The sequence below is a fragment of the Poromitra crassiceps genome (assembly GCF_964638095.1).
Source record: "Poromitra crassiceps genome assembly, chromosome: 3".
Taxonomy (NCBI): domain Eukaryota; kingdom Metazoa; phylum Chordata; class Actinopteri; order Beryciformes; family Melamphaidae; genus Poromitra; species Poromitra crassiceps.
The window spans coordinates 49,531,046-49,551,207 of record NC_139625.1 but is presented as its reverse complement, the minus strand read 5'-3'; the positions used below and the strand labels follow the sequence as shown (position 1 = coordinate 49,551,207).

Genomic DNA, 20,162 nt, shown 5'->3' with positions numbered 1-20,162 from the left:
AACCAAAAAGCATGGGACAGTGTGCCCTCCGACACCCGACACCTATCACATAGTGGTGAGACCGAAGGATATATCTTGTGTAGCCTATGCTTGGAGTAATGAAGACGGTGAGCAACTTTAAATTGGATAAGTTGATGTCTACTATTAACTGAGCAGAGCTGGACCACAGACAGACTCCTGTCCCATATGATTTCAGACAGATCCACACCAAGTTCCTCCTGCCACGCCTCTTTGATCCTCTCAGTGGGGGCCTTAATGCAATCGGCGAACAAACACACAAACCTAGAAATAAGATGCCTGGAGTTGGGAGGGCTTAACAAAACCTAAAAAAAAACATGTTCATCTGGGAGAACTTCAAAATTGCGAATCTTGGATCGGACATAATGTCTAGCTTGTATAAAGATGTGTTTGGGGCAACTCAAATGTTCTCTTCAGAAGATCAAAGGATGCAAATTGGCCATCAATATATAGGTCACTGATGGAGACCAGCCCCTTTTCACTCCAGGCATGGCAAATTCTATCTGACCATGAGGGCAAAAAAGAATGATTAAAACAGATTGGTGTGTGAACAGAAACATCTGGTACATTCAAAACTTTCTTAACCTGATTCAGAATTCTGACAGTTTTTCACAACAAAACTCAAACCTTTCAAAGTCCCAGGCTCCTCTAGCTTAGAAAACAACATGGCTGGCAATGAGGACCTGTCGATAGAGCCAGCCTCCATTTTTAGCCACAGAGGGGCCCCGGGAGTTAAATTGCCAGGAGTTCCTTGTCGCCAAAACATCAGAGCCCTAACATTGGCAGCCCAGTAATAGTGCTTAAACACTGGTAAGGCCAGCCCCCCTGCAGACTTAGGTTTTTGCAGATGAACTTTAGAAATTCTATGGTTCTTATAATTCCAAATATAGGACAAAATTATGGAGTCCAGCTCTTTGAAGAAAGCCGATGTAAGAAAAATGGGGAGGCTTTGACACAAATAAAGGAACCTGGGAAGTGAAACCATCTTAATTGAGTTTATACGACCAATCATGGACAAAGGGATGATTTTCCAGCTTTCTATACATTGTTTAAGTTTTGAAACAAAATCCCTAAAATTCAACTTAAATATTAGCTTAGGATCTCTGGGTATGGTCAAGCCAAGATAGGTGAGGTGGCCCTTTGCTAATTTGAATGGGAGACTCTCCAGGAACCCAGGAGTAAAGAGATCAGAGAGAGGCATGAAGTCACTTTTTGTCCAATTAATTGTGTATCCAGACAGCTTACCGAAGGAAGTGATTAGTTCTAGGAGAGGGGGGATAGATTTTTCTGAATTATGCAGGTATATTATTACGTCGTCGGCATACAAACTGATACGTGTCTCGACACCTCCGACCTCAAGGCCTGCAAGGCTTGCGTGACTACGTATTTTTAAGGCAAGGGGCTCAAGCGCGACGGCGAAGAGGGCCGGCGAAAGAGGGCAACCCTGCTGGACCGAACAAAATAATGGAAACCTGGTTGACTTGTCGCCATTTGTTATAACTGAGCATGCCGGACTCGCATAAGCTTTACCCAGGATATGAATGAATTACCGAACCCGAATCTGTGCAGTGACTCAAACATATACGGCCACTCAACCTGATCAAACGCCTTTTGTGCATCAAGTGACAAAATCGCAGCACCACTGGTCTTACTGTGATCCACGTATATGGTGTTAAGGAGACGTCTGACATTGGAGAAAGAAAACCTACTCGGGATAAACCCTGTCTGGTCAGGATGAATAATAGATGACAAATGTCTATTTAACCGGGTCGCCAGCATTTTAGTGATTACTTTTCTGTCAAAATTTTGAAGCGCTATGGGTCTGTAGCTAGCCGGATCGGCTTCGTCCTTCCCCTTTTTTAAGATGAGGGAGATGTTAGCTTCATACAATGTTTTAGGCAAGATTTTGTCCTTCACCGAGTTAGATGCCATTCTGAGGAGGAGTGGAGCGAGAATGTTGCAAAATTTCTTGTAAAATTCAGCGCCAAATCCATCCGTGCCAGCTGCTTTGCCTGATGGGAATGACTTAATAGCAGATGTTATTTCCTCCAATGTAAAATCAGAGTCTAAGTCCTTTCTGGCATCATCACTAAGTTTGGGCATTTCCAGAGGGTCGAAAAAGTCACTCAAATCCGACTGGGCGGCATCACACTTAGATGAGTAGAGTTCACTGTAAAACTCCCTAAAACGGTTATTTATCTCCTTAGGGTTAGTCAGCAGGGCGCCCCTTTTTGATTTAATGGAGAGGATTGATCTAGAAGCCTGAGCGCCCTTGAGCTGCCGCGCCAGGAGCCCCTCAGGCTTATCTCCCAATTCAAATTGTTTTTGCCTCAATTTTAAAAGAAGAGTGTTTATTTGGCCACCTAAGATGCAGTTATATTCATATTTTAATCTTAATATCTTATTATAATCGTCAGAGCATTTTGAAGCCTGATATACCATCTCAAGGGCGGAAAGGGCATTTTCGATCTCCAATAGCCGCCTCCGTCTTTCTTTTTTGGCAGTAGATTCATACGAGATTATGTCCCCACGAATAACTGCCTTTAAAGTTTCCCATAGCGTGGAGTCTGAAACTTCACCATTATCGTTAAATTCCATAAACTGTTTTAATTTGGTCTCAATGTGCTCTATGAATCTCTCTTCGGCGAGTAAGGTTGGATTAAAACGCCAAGAGTACGTTTGTTTAGGGAGAGAGAGATTCAGGGACATAGTCAGAGGGCCATGGTCAGAGATCAATATGTTGTGGTATTTGGTGTTGATGACATGGGGAATTAGCTGAGAATCTATTAAAAAGTAGTCTATCCTACTGTAAGATTTGTGGACATGGGAATAGAATGAATAGTCTTTATCTGTGGGGTGCTGAACCCTCCAGATATCCACCACATTCCTAGATTTAATCAAATTGTTCAATACCGTCACTGATGAAATTGTTGGGGGTGGTCGTGAAGACAGCCTATCTAAATATGGATCTAAGTAACAATTTAGGTCACCGCCAATTATTATATTTGAATTATTAGAGTCGGGGAGTAGATTGAAAACTTTCTTAAAAAAACTAGGGTCGTCTATGTTTGGGCCATAAATATTGAGTAGGGTAATCGGAAATGAGTCGATGGTGCCAGAAACTAAGATGTCGCAGACTGATTTCTAAGTGGCCCTTGGCTTGTCTCTCAAAATATACTATATGTGGCCCTCCACACAGTATTGGTTAATCAAGCAAATTCAATTTGCATTTCTTCCGTTCACCTAACATAGCACTATCGTACAGTTTGTAGACAAGCACCAAGTAGGAACAGCACATGCAGAACTAATGTTTTCAGACGCTAAACAAAATCCTTAGAGTACAATTGTATTGTATGTGATTTTACACCTGCATTGATCATGTTAATTGTTGCCTCTTTTCTTGAGTAAAATCAAGATGTGCTTCGAAAAAAATACAAATTTCTCCAAAGTGGAAATGACGTATATGCAGCAACGTAAAAACATCGGCCCCTATCTTCCGACAGGCGCTATCCCCTAATAGTGCTTGCGCACTTGTTTGCGCTTGCCGTACTGTAAGTCACGGAAGATAGCATTCCGCCTTGCGCCGTCCGCCAGGTGTTCTGCCGAGTTTTGCTCCCCCGCCCAGCAGAGGAAAAAAAAGCATCCCCACCTCACAGGAGATGAGATGAGTTGATGATGAGATAAACTTTATTGTCACTACATGGTACAAGTATCACGAGCGAAATTCTGCTTGGTTCCCTCTCAGAGTCGGAGAGCAAAACCGGGTCGCCATTGAACAGCGCCAGGAGCATACTTGTAATGATTTATACAGAAATGTAACTGTTTAAAAGTGATATAATTGTCTGGTAGATGTGACCTCCCTGATTTCTAAGTTAAAACAGCCCCGAAATATGTTGGGGATGCAATTCTCGGTGGAAAGGTTCACGGCACCTGTCGCAAGCGCAAATTAGAGCCATGCCAAAATCATCTGCGCCCCAAAATGCCTGCGCAAACGGCAGGCATTTTTAGCAGGGCTAATCTGCTGTCAGTGCAAAGTTTTAATGAGTTTTATCATTATTATGGAGAAGTGTGCATCTGTCTGTCCATCTGTCTAACTTTATTTTTGATGTGTCGTCAGTGTCGTTTTCCTGGGTATCGGTATTGAAGTAGAAATTCTAGTATCGTGACATCCCTAACCTGTAGACACATTGAAATTGGAGACAGACAGAATCTCCTATTGATCATAACGTTAATCAAGCTGGCCATGCACGTGCCTGGCAAAGTGAATCTCAGACAGTGAGTGTAATATGTCAAAAGTTGTTACCCTCCTCCCCTCCCCAACAGATAACAAGCCTGACTCAAATTGGCCGGCTTATGATTATAATTTCACCACATTCAAGATTTCAAAGGTTGCGGCCGGAACGAGAGAGGAGGTGTGAGTGCTGAGAGCGACAAGATGGCTGATGAAGAGGAAAGGTCACAGGAAGTGTCCGACGGTGACAGGAAGTGTCAGATGGTAGCCGGCAGAAGCTCAGCATGGTTGGCATCAAACTCCAGGACAGGAGAGGAGAGTTGTAATGTGATGTTGAACCGCTCAACATCTGTGTCACACTGTGTCTCACAAACTTGAAGCCCCATATGACATAGACGGTTTTAAATCAAACCAGGAGTCGGGGGGAGATGCCGTTGCACCAATACTGGATGGGAACAATAAGCGGCAGGGTGGGACTATTCAAAAATCTGTGATGGTTTAATTGGTTAGAGTTTTTATGTACTCCTGGCCTGAAACAATCTGTGATGGTTTTATTGGTTAGAGTTTTTATGTACTCCTGACCTCAAGTCACAAAACATTCTCTATTTTCCAAGAAGCATGACATGTTTTGGCATAACTTGTCAAATAGGTGTATTGTTAACTAAACTTAACCCTAATCCTAACACAGGGGTGGATTTAGTGTTTTTGGGACCCTAGATCAAGCATGCATGGTGCCCCTAAATCCAAACCCTCTCCCTCTCCATTTTTAATCCAACTTTTCTGTTACCTTCAAGACAGCATCGTTTACATGAAACACCACTTTTTTTTCTTTTTTCCCAATATTTTATTTTACGTTTTCAGAACATAAAAAAACAAAACAAGAACAGGAAAAAAGAAGAAAAGGAAAAAAATACATATATACATACAGTACATTCAACATTACAATGCTACAAAGTGGCGCTACCAGTCATCCAAAAGAAAGTCAATTATCATTTTTAGCCTGATCAAAATAGATCAGGAACGGGTCGCAGATAACAAAAAACTTCCTCAATGAATTGGCCCTCTGGAACCTGAGACTCTCCATACGTATAATTGAGACCATGTCTGTCAGCCACAGCTGAAAAGAAGGTGGAGAGGAGGAATATTTTATTTTCTAATTCAGAATTAGTTTCTTGGCAACAGTCATCCTCTGTGTCAGAGATTGCTGCACGGCCGTTGGGAGGAGCAAAGAGGACTCCAAGCAGCCAAAGATGGCGAGTTCCGCCTCCAGTTGGAGGGTTATTTTGTAGGCCTTAGAGTACCAGTCAAATATTTTAGCCCAGAATCCTGATAGTGAAGGGCAAAACCAAAAAGCATGGGGCAGTGTGCCCTCCGACACCCAACACCTATCACATAGTGGTGAGACAGAAGGATATATCTTGTGTATATACCTATGCTTGGAGTAATGAAAACGGTGAGCAACTTTAAATTGGATCAGTTGATGTCTGCTATTAACTGAGCAAAGCTGGACCACAGACTCCTGTCCCATATGATTTCAGACAGATCACACCAAGTTCCCCCTGCCACGCCTCTCTGATCTTCTCAGTGGGGGCCTTAATGCAATCGTCGAACAAACACACAAACCTAGAAATAAGATGCCTGGAGTTGGGAGGGCTTAACAAACCCTAAAAAAAAACATGTTCACTTTTTTCTTACTTTATTTGCTTACCGGTATTTTCATTTTTCATTTTATTTTTTACTTCTCTCTCTGTTATACTGATGCAGTGGCAAATGACTGATCTTAAAGACAAGTGGCAAAATTGCACTAGAAGTGGAATATCCCACTATACTTAACTGGAGTGTGTGTGTTTTAACAAAGACAAAAAGACAAAAGTGCAGTGCATGCAGTTATGGTATTGCTATTGTTGTCACATAATAATCCAATTTGTGGTGGAGGAAAGTCATCTTCACATAATTTGTGTCCACAACACGTAATCCTCGTTTCAGAGTTTGTGTTGAGAAGGTCCAATAATGTCGCACTTCCTACTGACCGCCTATAGAGGTCGATAAAGGTCATAGATGACTTAACATTGCATTTGTCACAGAAACATTTTGTTGCACAAACAGCTGACAGTGTTAGAAATTCAGATTCTATGGAGGGAGTCGCAGTGAATCAAGGAGCTTCCTATCCAATGACAAAGATAACTGTCATTATCGCTGAGTCAGACTGTGCTAAAAGCACTTCTGGCAGGTGAGAAAGAAACAAGTTAGTGCTCTTCCAATCTATAAGGCACCCCCCCCCCCTTCACACACACACACACACACACACACACACACACACACACACACACACACACACACACACACACACACACACACACACACACACAGTTCCCAAGAGATGTTTTTTGGGGGGGACAGATGGGAAGATAGTTGAGGAGACATGTTTTGTGGGAAAATACATCTTCAAAGGCAGACTCCATAAAGCCGTTAACGTAATTAATAATTACATGGGAGACAAAAATGTCTGAAGGACCATAAATGAGAATGGAAATATTAGTGCACTATAATTGCTGCTCTATGTTCAATGCAGTAAATACATTTTATGGTCGGAGCAAATTGCTGATTGCAATTCCTAAATTGAGTGAAGGCATTAATTAAAGCAAATAAAGGACTCTATACTGACAGCTTGGTCTATCCATAAAACTCTAGTCAAACTCTCGCATTCTATTCTTAATTTACACGAGATAAAGCTTATGTAATGCTATTACAACACTACTCACTAAACTGCTATATGTGTCCATCTGTTTCCATTTTTAGCACGCGTGTGTGTATTTGGGTGAGATTTTCTCTGCAGCACGTGTTTGTGTAGGAGTATCCTGATTGAGACTGTTCCCACAGCCTGCTAGCCTGCTAGCCTGCTAGCCTGCTAGCCTGCTAGCAGCCAGTGCTGGCCACAGCTGCCAGGGCTCGGATCAGGCCAAATGTAGCTGTGCCACCTGACTAGAGATGAAACTGTATGTGTAAATTGTGTATAAACATTTCATATCACGATTACCAAAATGAACACGCTTGTCAGTATTATTATCCCGGTATTGTTAACACGTTCACTGCCAATGACGTATTAATCCGTCAAAAAAAATCCAACGGTTCACTGCCAATGACGTATTAACACATTGAGTGCCAGCCATTTTTTCAATCCTGTAGGTAAGTTGTGCCAGGTTTTTTTTTGAGGATTCTGGCTCATTTTACAACAGCCGAGGATCTGTTTTCTGTTAAGACTTCGTGAACACCAATCATCTAAAAATAACTAATAGAATGTGTGCTTTCTCTGTCTAAAAGAGTTAGTTTGCAGAGTTAGTAGTTATGTAGATATTAGCCGTTGAGTACAGCATGGTTTTAGCGTATGAGACAGCAAGCTGAGATAATCGCAGTTTTGTGAAATTCAGCAGAATAGTCACCTGCCTGTGATTGTGGGTGCCTTTGGGCGAGTCTGTATACTGTATTGTGTGTGTGTGTGTGTGTGTGTGTGTGTGTGTGTGTGTGTGTGTGTGTGTGTGTGTGTGTGTGTGTGTGTGTGTTCGCGCGTTGCTCCGCGGCTCTGGGGGGAGGGGATCTCTGTCCGTTCTGTGTGTGTGTCTCCGAGTTTCCAGCGAGTTGAGCAGCCTCTCCCTGGCAGCGAGTGTGGATAGGTCTCACTGTCTCTTGGGTTTGAGAGCCCCGATTAAGCCCCGTGCGACTCTAGGCTTTATGCTGCTCACCCAGTCCATTTCTGGAACCCCCCACCGCAGCAGCGCGAAGCGTCCCCGCCTACAGTATGAGAATGAGGCTCCTTCGTTTCTGACTGTAAAATCGCCAAGCCATTTCCGCGGGAGGCGGCTGCTTTTGGTCCACGGGTCCGTGGCTGTGGCTTTCTCTCTGTCTCTGTCGCCACTTAGTGGTCGGTAAAATAGATTATACACATTCTCTTGCTCCAATAGTTATCTCGAAGATGTAAAAGGGGTTGATTGATGTCCCACCGTCAAAAAAAAAAAATGTTTATGTAAGACGAGTTAGCTCGTCCTTGGCACTCAAGCGCTGGATTATGTAAGACGAGTTAGGTCGTCTATGGCACTTAATGTGTTAATACGTAAAAAATTTGAAAATTCTATTTTTTTTTTTTTTGACGGTGGGACGTTGATCTAACCCTTTTACGTCTCCTATGCCAGAATTGGAGGTATTGAATGTGTATAATCTATTTTACCGACCCACTGAGTGGCGACAGTGCTCTCCTGACTAGAGGAAGGCAAGCAAAAAGCAGTGTCAGGAAGCCATTCCTGACACTGCGCGAAAAACGCTTTCGTTTTCGCGCTGATTGCTGGCGGTGCGGGATTGCAAATTTGCATAATAGATTACGGGTGGAACACACTTTGAAACACGCAGCATAAATATGACCAGAATCGCAAAAGCTTCATCAAAGCTCTCAACCGAAGCGAGCGAGCCCATCCAGACTTCCTCAAAGAGCGGCCGCGCAGACAGGCACAGCAGCAGCAAAGCAATGAGACTGGTGACGCGAGGTTACAGCAGCAGAAACGAGCTTGTGACACGGCCGCTGCAGCCAAGAAGACACACACGGAGGGAGGAGTTGGAAGCAGAGGGGGGTTTCCTGCTGTTATGGAGGAAATTACTGTTCAAAACTATTGTTTAGATGTCTGACGTCTTACTGATGCTAAAAATGAATGGTTAAAGTGACTGTTCTATCGAATTTCACAAAAAGCCGTTTATCTCAGAATATTTTTTCTGACGCTGAAACCATGCTGTATTCAACTGCTAATGCTTACATAACTACTAACTCTACAAACTAACTCTTTTAGACAGAGAAAGCACACATTATATTAGTTCTTTTGAGATATTGTGTGTTCACAAAATCTTAGCAGAAAAGAATCCTCGGGTCTTGAAAGATGAGCCAGAATCCTCAAAAAAACCCTCTGGCAGAACCTACCTACAGTAAAAAAAAAACGTAAAAAACGTCTGGCAGTGAATGTGTTAAAATGTGCTGAAAATGTTCAAAAGTACTGATACACAAACACTCACTGAAATAATTTCATTGAAAACTCAGACCCAAAAAGTACTGATACACTCACTGAAATCATTTCCCCAAGGCTACATGCCTGCATGCGACTGTTGTTAACTTGGGTTGATGATGGACAGTATTTACCGTGTTTTTCAAAGTGCAGTATCACGGTAACACAGTTTTAATGATGATAATTAAAATTTTAAAGGATAATACTAACCGCCAGGAATTTGATCACGGTTTATCATTAAACCGGTAATTGTTTCATCCCTACACCTAACTGAAGCCCTGTTTAGTTCAAACTTTTAGTTTCAAAGGCTCGTCATGCTGCACCCTGAAAATGAAACAAGTACATGAACAGAAATCATAACTTTGGTTTAGCATAGCATTGGAATGGCATTGCGTGTTAAATATAAATGCCATTCCTGGATAAATAAATAACAACCGAGTGCTGCAGTCGGTTATAAAAAATAGTGCAGCGATAGATTCCCTACCTACCAACACAGCAATTTCACGTCTAAAAGACGTTTATAAAACGTCTATTCAATGTCTATTTGTCTCTAGATGGATAGTCTACTCTAGATTAAGGCTATTGAAGGTTTAAATTGAAAGTTTAGTAGACGTCTAGTCTTAGCCTAGACGTCATTTCAACGTCTAATAGACGTCTCTATTAGATGTTTTTAGACATTGAATAAACATCTATGTAAAAATAAAATACTGCTGGACCCTGGATTTAACCCCGGGTCACCAGCGTGGCAAGCCAACACCTTAACCACTGCGCTATCTGTTCACTCAAACAGAATGGCACCTTGGACTGATACTAGGGATGGGGCCGATCCAATATCGCTATCGGGTGCCGATATTGGCACTAATTCACGGATTGGATCGGAATCGTATTTTTCCATTTCTTTTCGCCCCTTTTTTTTTTTTTTTTTTTTTCAATTCCAGCGCGGGCCGCATAGGCCCGCTGGCCATCATTTTACCATGTATAATAGTATCCTTCTTTGCCTTGTATATTTTCTTAATTTTGTCTGCTTTTTGCAAGGTATATTTTAAAAAAAATCTTTAATTGGCCAAATCTTTGCCTATACTGTATATTCAAGAAAAATATTGGTATCGGCATAATATCGGTATCAGCAGATATCCAAATTCAGGTATCGGAATCGGATCGGAAGTGAAAAAATGTGGATCGATCCGATCCGGGAATTAGTGCCAATATCGACACCCGATACCGATATTGGATCGGATCGGCCCCATCCCTAGTATCGGGCTCTCTTGATTGGTCCAGGCACGGGTCCATCCGTGCTTGCTGGGTTGCAGTGACAGAATCATATGACAAAAATTATTAGTATATAAGTTATAACCTACTGGAAACACGCGGGGGTGTGAAGCGCTTTAAACATTTACAGGTTTTATGCATTTTATAAAACATGGTCTAAAACTCGGCTAAACGTAGACCAAAAATCCTGGTCTAATCGTGGTCTATATCAGAGCTAAACCACTGCTCAGTGGGGAATCCGTGTACGACCAAAAATAAAAAGTTATAGTGTAAACAAAAAAGGGTATACAGTGCTTTTGTTACACATTTACAGGTGAAATGCATTTTTAAATGTCTTTTGAAGTTGTTAAAACATTGTCTAAAACTCGACTAAACGTAGACCCAAAATACTGGTCTAACCTGGTCTATATCAGAGCTAAACCATAGAGGCAAGGTTGATATGAGGTCTAAAGACGTATATTGCTCAGTGGGGAGGGTCGCAGGTTCGAGCCCCTGTGTTACTCCGGCTTGGTCGGGTGTCCATACAGGCACAATTGGTCATGTTTGCAGGTGGGAAGCCGGATTAAGGGTATGTGTCTTGGTCGCTGCTCTAGTGCCTCCTCTGGTCGGTCAGTACACCTGTTCGGGGTGGAGGGGAACTGGGGGGAATAGCATGCTGTGTCCTGCCGGTGAAACTCCTCACTGTCAGGTGACAAGAAGTGGCTGGTGACTGCACATGTATCAGAGGGAGCATGTGCTTGTCTACAGCTCTCCCCAGATCAGCAGAGGAGGTGGCGCAACGCCCGGGACAGCAGGGGGAATTGGCCAAGTACATTTGGGGAGAAAACAGGATAAAATTGGGGAGAAAACGGGCAGGGGGGGATCACTTTTATTTATTCCAAAAAGCTGTTGGTATAATCTATGGGGATAGACAGCAGTTTGAAGCAGTCTGATCATCTGTACAGATAACAGTCCCATTACTCCATCATTGGAGCAGACTTTCTCACACGTGCCACGGCTGAAACTCTGCCAGCACTCAATAGACACTGGGATGACGAGACAGAGAGGAGTCCTATTGATCTTCAATTATCTCCATCTCTGCACGTTGACTTTACATATAAAGAAAGCTGTCTTTCACACAGTCAAGGACAGAGTAAGGTGAGACGATGGGCATTCAGGCTAGCTTTATAGCCTCCAGTTCTGCTGATGCAGGTTATTCACACTGTAGCACATTATCTGACATGGGGAGGCAGGACAAAGACTCACTTGGAGCAGCACATGTCCTCTTCTCTCTTTCTCCCCTTACTGACATCACTCTCATAACACATTCTGAATACCTGAGAAAAGTAAGTAAACTTGCAAGTTTACCCACTTCTGAAGCTGTTCCAAGTATCTGTCAAAATAAGTCAAGATCAAGTAGAGCATGCCTACATTGGGCATTTGAATATATGAAACATCTTGTATTGAATATGGCCTTCCCCTTGTGTGATAAGGGCAGTCTTTGGCTTCTCTTATCTGTTTGTTTCATCCTTCAGGAGTGAGATAGTATATCAAGGCATCACATGGATACTAGTCTGAATAGTGTTAGAGAATGTTGATACAAGTGTGTGTGTGTGTGTGTGTGTGTGTGTGTGTGTGTGTGTGTGTGTGTGTGTGTGTGTGTGTATGTAGTGTGTCTTTGTTTGTGTGCATCTGTGTGTGTCTGTATTCCTGTTTTTTGTGAAAGTTTGTACATATAGCCTACCATTAATCAACCATCTTTTAGCTACAGTACACTGGGAATGGTGCCATGCTGCTATTCATAGAGATAATAGAGGACATATGATGGTGACATATGATCCTCCATACACAGGACAGTGTATGGAGAAGTCCCAAGTTATTTTAGCGATTATTTTAAAAGGGTTAAAGACACACACACATACTCCACTAGAGGGAGCCCCACGGACATTGTACCAGGAAAGTACAACTTGCACGTATACAGGGACTCTTGTCTACTCTGCTGCAGTACTCTGGAACAGCTTACCAACAGAGATAAAAGTAGTGAGTAACTTAAGCAGATTTAAGACAAATGTGAAAAAATGGCTCAGTGGGGGACATTAGTTATAGGCTGGGGTCTGTTTTAAGGTAGTTGTATTGATTAATGTATGTTATGTGTTGCTAGTGAATTGTGTTGAACTTATGTTGTCTGAGTACATCTGTGCCTCCCTCCTCCCCTTTCCCCTTTACCAACAAGGACCATAATGGAAATAAGCGTAAGCTTTTTTATGTAATCCTTGACTGTTTTTTTATTACACCTTACTTTTGTAAAGTTTTTTTATGAAAATGTGTCAAATAAATCAAATCAAATCAAATCAAATGATACATGTATTATTGCAGTATCAATAATCCAGTACAATGCAGTGATAATGACAAAGATAAGTACAATGTACAAAAACAGGGCAATACTGCTCTGTTGTTATGTATTCAAACAATTTCTGAAGTGCTTTGTATTTTTCAAATCTAATCACTAGAATGCTATACTGAAGATCAAACATTTATATCAGATATAATCCAATAGGAGTGTAAACGTTATGAGGTAGTCTGGTTTTATGAAATGGACCAACAGCTTTCTGCACTTCCATAACTGTCCACTAGAGAGCTTCAGATATCCAGGTTTGTCTATAGTGCAGTCAAGCCTTGTTACAACTTGCAACTGTGAAAAGCATTATAAAAATGTACTGTATAGGGTAATATAAAATATTATATAAAGAAGAATGGCTACCTATTGATTAATTATTTTATTGGATTTTCTTTTCACTTTGAAAGAATAGTAAGCCTACTTCATGTAACTGTCAGAAACATATTTTAATGAAAGAAAAATGCAGACAAATGATCTTGATCTACCGTGGGAAATAAATGCAAATAATGCCCTTGCATGTGTGTCATTTGCGTGTTATGCGTGTTATTTAGGGTACAGTCTGTGCAAAAATACAAAGCAGTCTGACAAAAAAGCTGAAGTGACACCACAGTCAAATGTGTTATAGTGTCCAATGACAAGAGGCATGGGTTTTGTAAACAAACCAGTAATTTTACTTTTACTTACTTTTTTTTACTGAATTATTGTTATTATTATAATTATAATTATTATTGAATTATAATTATTATTGTACTTAGCTACATTTTAAATCACATCCATTACAGAATATCTCCATAAGCAGCAGAAACTGTCAGACCATTGAACATTGACAAATTGTGGAACCATTCAGCAAAGAAGAGAAGAGTAATCTGGCTTTACTTTCTGTGTGCACTATTTGGCAGGTTTCCAAATTTTTCAATTAATGGAATCTAGTCTGTCCTAATGCATGGAAATGATCACTAATACTCTCTTTTCTCAAAACAAACTTACTTTTTCTGAGTACATTTAAATTAGCTTATTTTTGCTTTTTACTAAAGTAGATTTGAACACCAGCACTTTTACTTCTACATAAGTAGAATATCAGCAAAGGAATAATACTCGAGTAGGGCATTCTAGTAGTCTGCCCGCCAAAGAATCCTTCTTTTCTTTGCTTGGGCCATGGAGACAGTTTAATAAAATAAAACATTGTAGTTCCATTGTGCTAGGAAAATGTGAACATAAAATACTTCCTAAATGGTTCCTTATCTATCTATCTATCTATCTATCTATCTATCTATCTATCTATCTATCTATCTATCTATCTATCTATCTATATAGTATACTTTAAATTGTTGATGAGGTCACTAAGAAGATTGTATGACAAATACACTTCCCGAGGACAGTTGCATCAGATCAGCATGACTCATGATAGAGGTGTAAGCATGTGTTGTATATATATATATCCTGCTACACCATGCCTTGACCTTTGACCTTTCTTCCCTGAACAAAGAGAACAACCTGCGTGACATTAGCCTTGCCTGTTCTAGTGATGAAGCAGTAAAGGAGCGGGTCTAGAAGGCAGTTGAGGCTTGAGATGGCTAAGCTGATCTTGTAGGGATAGAGGAGCCAGGCGGCGCTCCCGCAGTCATCCAGCAGCGAGCGGAGGAGCATCATGACATGGACGGGCCCGAAGCAGAGCCCCAGGCAGAGCAGGACCGTCCCCAGCAGCCTCTGGACCTGCTTTCGCTCCTCTTCTCCGTGGCCCGGTTGGACCTCACCGCTTCAGAGATCCCCCAGGTGGAGCAGACCACCAACAGAACAGGGACGACAAACCCCAGGACGAAACGCACTGCGTTTACCCGAGCCAAATTCTCTGACAATTGGAAGATGTCGAAGCACACAGACACCATGTTGCGTTCATTGTAGTAGTAGTAGTCCTCCCAGGTGATGGTGGCAGCGTTGAAGCAGACCACCAAGACCCAAATGGCAACGCTGACGGCTGCTGCAGTGCCAACTTTCCGCAAGAACATGTACTTTAGCGGGTGGACCACTGCCAAGTACCGGTCGATGGCAATGCAGCAGAGGAGGGCATCGCTAGTGTAAAAGTTGGTGAAGAGAAAGTAGACGGACAGCAAACACGCAAAGCCTCCATGGACCCAAACACCCTGCCAGAGGAAGTCCAGCCACAGAGAGAGGCCAACTGTGAAAGTCAGGTCACTGAGGGCCAGGTTGAATAGATAGACACCGAGCTCGTTCCTCTGTCTGATGTGCTGCCAGGACACATACAGGAAGAAGGAGTTGGAGGGGATGGCTATGATGATGATAGCCAGGTAGAAGAATAGAAACGGCTTCCTCGTCTCTGCTCCCTCATGCGGGAAACACCCTGACTGATTGGTGGCAAGGCTGAAGTTTTCCATAACAGATCAGGTGCACACCCGCCTTGTAAAGAAACAAAGGAATGAAAGAATACAGATGAATATCTTTACAATACGTTGAGACAAGAAAGGTCAAATTAGTGATTTGTTCCAAGTGTTATCTCTATAGAATATCATCAAAATAAGCACATTTCAGGAACAAATCTCCAAAATGAGGCTGTACTCACACTTTATTCAGTTGCGCTTCGGCTAATCCAAATTCCACATGTAAAATTCATGCCTGTTATTAAAAATGTTAAAATCGAGACGCAGAGCAAATTTAATCAGTTGGCTCGTCTTGCATTGCTTCCTCAACCAGCTTAAAGAAACAGGAAGAGACAGCCACTGCCGCCTCGTCGTTGTTCCTGACTACCATGCAGCCGCTGGTCACTTAGTAGGTGACAGGCCGTGAAGCACAAGGCAGATTGAATTCTGCCACAGAGTCTATATGAGAAGTGCTAGTCGTTATTGTCAGTGTGTCAATACAGACACAGGCTCAAGTTAAGCTGATGTTGACATTATTGTCTGTCTTGTGATAAAGGACACCTGCTTGTGTTTCCATATAGTGGAGCACATATTAACCTTGTTATAGCCGAATTTATGCGAAATTATTCACCCACAAAAACAACATAAAATGAACTTGTATTACTAATTATTATTTTCTGTTATTGAAGTAAAATAATCTACCAATAGATAGATATGTATTTTTTTTACAGTATATTAGACACACTATTTGAAGAGAATGAGATGCTGTGTTACTGTGATTTGTTTGCAGTGCACATACAAAAGTTGCAGTAATAATGTAATTGAAATGATTCATCCAATAAAACGTCAACACAGAGTCACAAGAAACATCAACAAAAAACAACAACAAACAAAAACACGACAGTATTTTGAACATTCAGTACTCACTCAGTTAGTTGGCATGTTCAAACCATGTTTTTGGCATCAGTAGTAAAAAAAATAAAAAAATAAAACCTAGTTCTTAGGCAACTGGATTAATGAGAGCTCTTCGGACTTCTCTGCCTAAAAACGTCCCATACTTTGTCCAGAGCTCTCTTCATCTCTGTGCGAGCGCTTGGGCTGATTAGACAGTATATGATAGGATCCAACACACTGTTGAGCGTGGTGGTAGCCACCGTGACCATGTATGGATGTCTGAGTCTCTGGCCCCACATGCAGCCGCCCGACGGCTCCCTCATGGCCCGGAGCAGCATGACGGTCTGGAAGGGGACAAAGGCCGCCACATAAGTGAGGAGGAGGAGTACCAGGAGCAGCCCCACTTTCCTGCGCTCCTCAGCCAGAAGGGAGGGGCTTTCTCCCAGCGAGACCATGATCTGATGGTAGCAGAAGATCATAATGAGCAGAGGGACCAAGAAGCTCAGAATGACCCGCGTGAGGGCCAGGTCGGCGTCCGCCTGGCTCATGGGAATCTTTTCCTCACACATGTATCTCGAGGAGAAATCTTGCAGCGCCCCTGTGTGGTCAAGAAGGAGAATGTGGACGGCTATCTCCACACACCACACCACAGCGCTCACCACCACCGATGTCTGCACCTCTCGGACCCTGTGGAAGTGGAGAGGGTAGACCAAGCCGAGGTAGCGATCGACCGAGATGCAACAAAGCAGGCCGGAGCCGACGTAGAAGCTGTTGTACATGATCACGGCCACGAAGCTGCAGAGAAAGTCCCCTACGGGCCGGCGCAGGGACAGCTCGATCCACACAGGCAGGGAGATGATGTAGAGCAGGTCAGAGATGGACAGGTTCACCAGGTACACAGCCAGGTTGTTTCCTTTCCTCATCAGCACCCAGGCCACATACAGAGACAGGCAGTTGGCTGGCAAACCCACGATGAAGAAGAGAGAATAGGCGGCTGGATACATGTGCTGTGCTACCCAATTGTCTGCTGCACAGGAAGATATGTTGGCCTTGGTTTGGTTGAGGGACGCCTGTAAGTCCATCCTAACCCGGTGATGAATGTACCCAGAGTGACAGACAGGGAAGCTGTGTGTTCAACTGGCATATTTGTGTTCATGGTCCGGTGATAAAAAAAAAGGATGTTTGTGATGCTTCTCTGCAATGCAAATACTTCCCATTCATTCTCTGCCAAGCTATAAACAATCCTGGCTATATAATAGGCTACTGTGCGGTCAGTCCAGGTCATCTGAAAGATTAAATTTCAGCTGAACATTTGTTACAAGTTACAAGGGAGGTTTTGGCATGTTTGGTTAGGTGTCAACTCATTGTAAAGTTGCAAAGTGTTAGCAGTGGTATTAACAGGCAACGACATCACATTTCTATGTATGTGTATGACACGTTTCATTATTTCACAAATTTTTCTTTTTAACTCTCATGAGATGTTAAAATGAAAGGGGAGTCCCAGGCCCAGACTTGGCTGAGACAAATTATGCGATACAGTGAATCACTCTGTTAGTTCAGCTGTGTTTCATTAGGCTGAACTGTGGACACAGCACAGCGCTGCTGAGACAAAGCAGACGCAGCCTATAAGTAAGTGGCACCACATTGCCCAAGTGATGCGGTCTTTCTGTCTGTTGATAGCCTATTTAAACTATGTTTCCACTGAGAGGACGGAGGGGACTGGTGGTCAATGTCTGGTCAACAGTCTAGCAGGTAGCTATATTTTCATCTGAAACTCTTTCCATTATGCAACTGTTTTTTTCTTTCTTTTTAATTAAGAAGAAATAATGTGGTTGCTGAAGATAGGTCTGCCAGAGCATTTATTCACTTTACTGGCTGTTAAAAGTCACCACTGAATCCCACAAGGTTTGATAGACAAAACAAGAGCAGTGCAGCAATCAATGTGTGTACCAAGAACATGGATGAGACTGGAAGTTAGTTTTAAATATTCTGGCAAAAATAGTTGGACTTGAAAAGCTTTATATAAAATATAATTCATCACCCATTTTCCTTCATTCTGATGTGGGCGTGTTATGTTCTTCTGGTTTGTGGTACTAATGCAGTGCCCGTTCCACCACCACCCTGTGCACCACCCTGTGGGCGCTCCCCCGTTCCCCCCCACACTGTACTCCGTCAGGTCCCCCTATGCGCACTCCCCAAGTTTGAAGTCAATCCGACAAACGGTTCTCGATACGTGAAGGACAGACATACAGACCTGGAATTATTGTATACCAGTGACTTGTGCTTTTTGAGGCTACCCCTATTTGTGTCTCATTCAATCAGTTGTAGACAGTGTCTAACCAGACCTGGGCATTATGCAGCCCGGGGGCCAGATGCAGCCCTCATGGTGGTTCTGCCTGGCCCGGGAGGCCTAAGACAAACCACACCAATTTACTTATGAACCTAGAAAAATCCAATGAGATGACCTAAATTGGCTGTTTTGAGTGATTTTAAATATAATACATTCTGAAGAATAAGTGCCCATTATGTTTTCTATAATTTAATCTAGTGATAAAATTAGAGGTTACGGCATGAGAAAAAAAAATTGGCCGCCGGCAAAAATCTGGGTTTCTCATGTGGCCCCCTAGGAAAAAATAATTGCTCACCCCTGGTCTAACTTCTATCTGTGGGCATGTTGCTACGTTGTTTGTATGCGCAAAATACCGCGTGTGTGCAATAGACAGTATCATCATATTAAATCAGTGTCATCCAGAGATGGGGACTTGGACTTGCGTCATACTTAACTCGTGCACACACAGTGACTTGAGACTTGTCCTCAAAGACTTGAGACTTGACTTGAGATTTGGGACCTGTGAACAATCTTTATTTATTTTTTCTTTATTTGACGCATTAAGGGAATGTCTAATAATAATAATTTCAACTAATCAATGCTGATACTGTATTTTAATAGATAACAGAGTGAGGAGAGAGTGAGTTTTAGCTATGCAGTGTTTTAAGATTACCGAGCTCTACTGATTATTTCCCCTTGATTTTATTCATGACAGACTTGATGACACATTAATATTAATGCGGCTTATTCAGCTTACAAATACATGTTCTCCTACTATTCTCTGCTACTGTCATGCCCCCCCCGCCCCCCACACACACACACATTTCCACCACTGTCCATAAGAGACTTGAGAGGGAGACTTGACTTGCAAAAAATGACTTGTGAGCATGCCTGGTGTCATCACTGTCACCGCAGCTGCCTCTCAATTTGTTGCAAAATAAATAGTGACAGCCTAGGCTACAGCTATCAGTATCAGGCATTAGTAGGTGTTAAAGTCGAACTGAACCCGTTCGTCACGTGCATATGAGTCCGTTTCAGACTGAAAACATAGTTTGTCTAAGAAGACAGGTTGAGAGGCGGGTCATAGTATCATGTCGATGATTTTATTTGACAATTCTGGGGACTGGATTGGGCTTTGGCCAATCCTGGCTGTTCCGCCTCCAAATCGAGTGGGATTCAGTGTGTTGTGGCGCTCCCCTCGGGAAGAGCCTTTTGACGGGAGGTTACTGGCTGAGTGGAGCTCAGCGAGCCGCAGGCAACCAGCTGCCTTAGTGTTACCGAGCAGAGAGTGCAGCACGTCGGCCTGGAATCTCCGAAGTGCGACCCCTGACAACCAAGCTCTCAGATGCGCGCGCCATTATCGCTGCTGTAAATACGATATCCCTGGAATGCGCGTTTTAACGAGCCAGTTACATTTCTTTGCATTCTTAGAGATTATAGTTTTTGTTTGTTGTTCATGTTTCTAACAATTGGCCAAGTTAGTAGTTAGTTTATGGGATAGGAATTCTACCAGATGACAGGCACTAGGCGCCATTTTCTACTTCATTTGGAAGAGAAAATTATCCTGAAATGAAGATTTGATTGACAGCTGCATGTCGTGATATGATTGGTTGAAATGGGGTAGAAC

At 42.6% G+C, this 20,162-nt stretch overlaps 2 protein-coding genes across 2 annotated transcripts; both read right to left on the bottom strand.

The window, feature by feature from the left end:
* Window positions 1–14,380: 14,380 nt before the first annotated feature.
* On the bottom strand, window positions 14,381–16,364 carry gpr65 (G protein-coupled receptor 65; the record flags this gene model as incomplete). Its single annotated transcript, XM_083633045.1, is given in 3 exon segments — window positions 14,381–14,673; window positions 14,676–15,352; window positions 16,240–16,364. Coding segments are annotated over 2 exon segments (948 nt in total). The 5' UTR covers window positions 15,331–15,352; window positions 16,240–16,364.
* Window positions 16,326–17,210, bottom strand: LOC310773129 (G-protein coupled receptor 4-like; the record flags this gene model as incomplete). The annotated part of the gene is made up of 1 exon (XM_083633044.1): window positions 16,326–17,210. One exon carries the CDS (start codon window positions 17,208–17,210, stop codon window positions 16,326–16,328), a length of 885 nt encoding a protein of 294 aa, XP_083489170.1.
* Window positions 17,211–20,162: the final 2,952 nt, after the last annotated feature.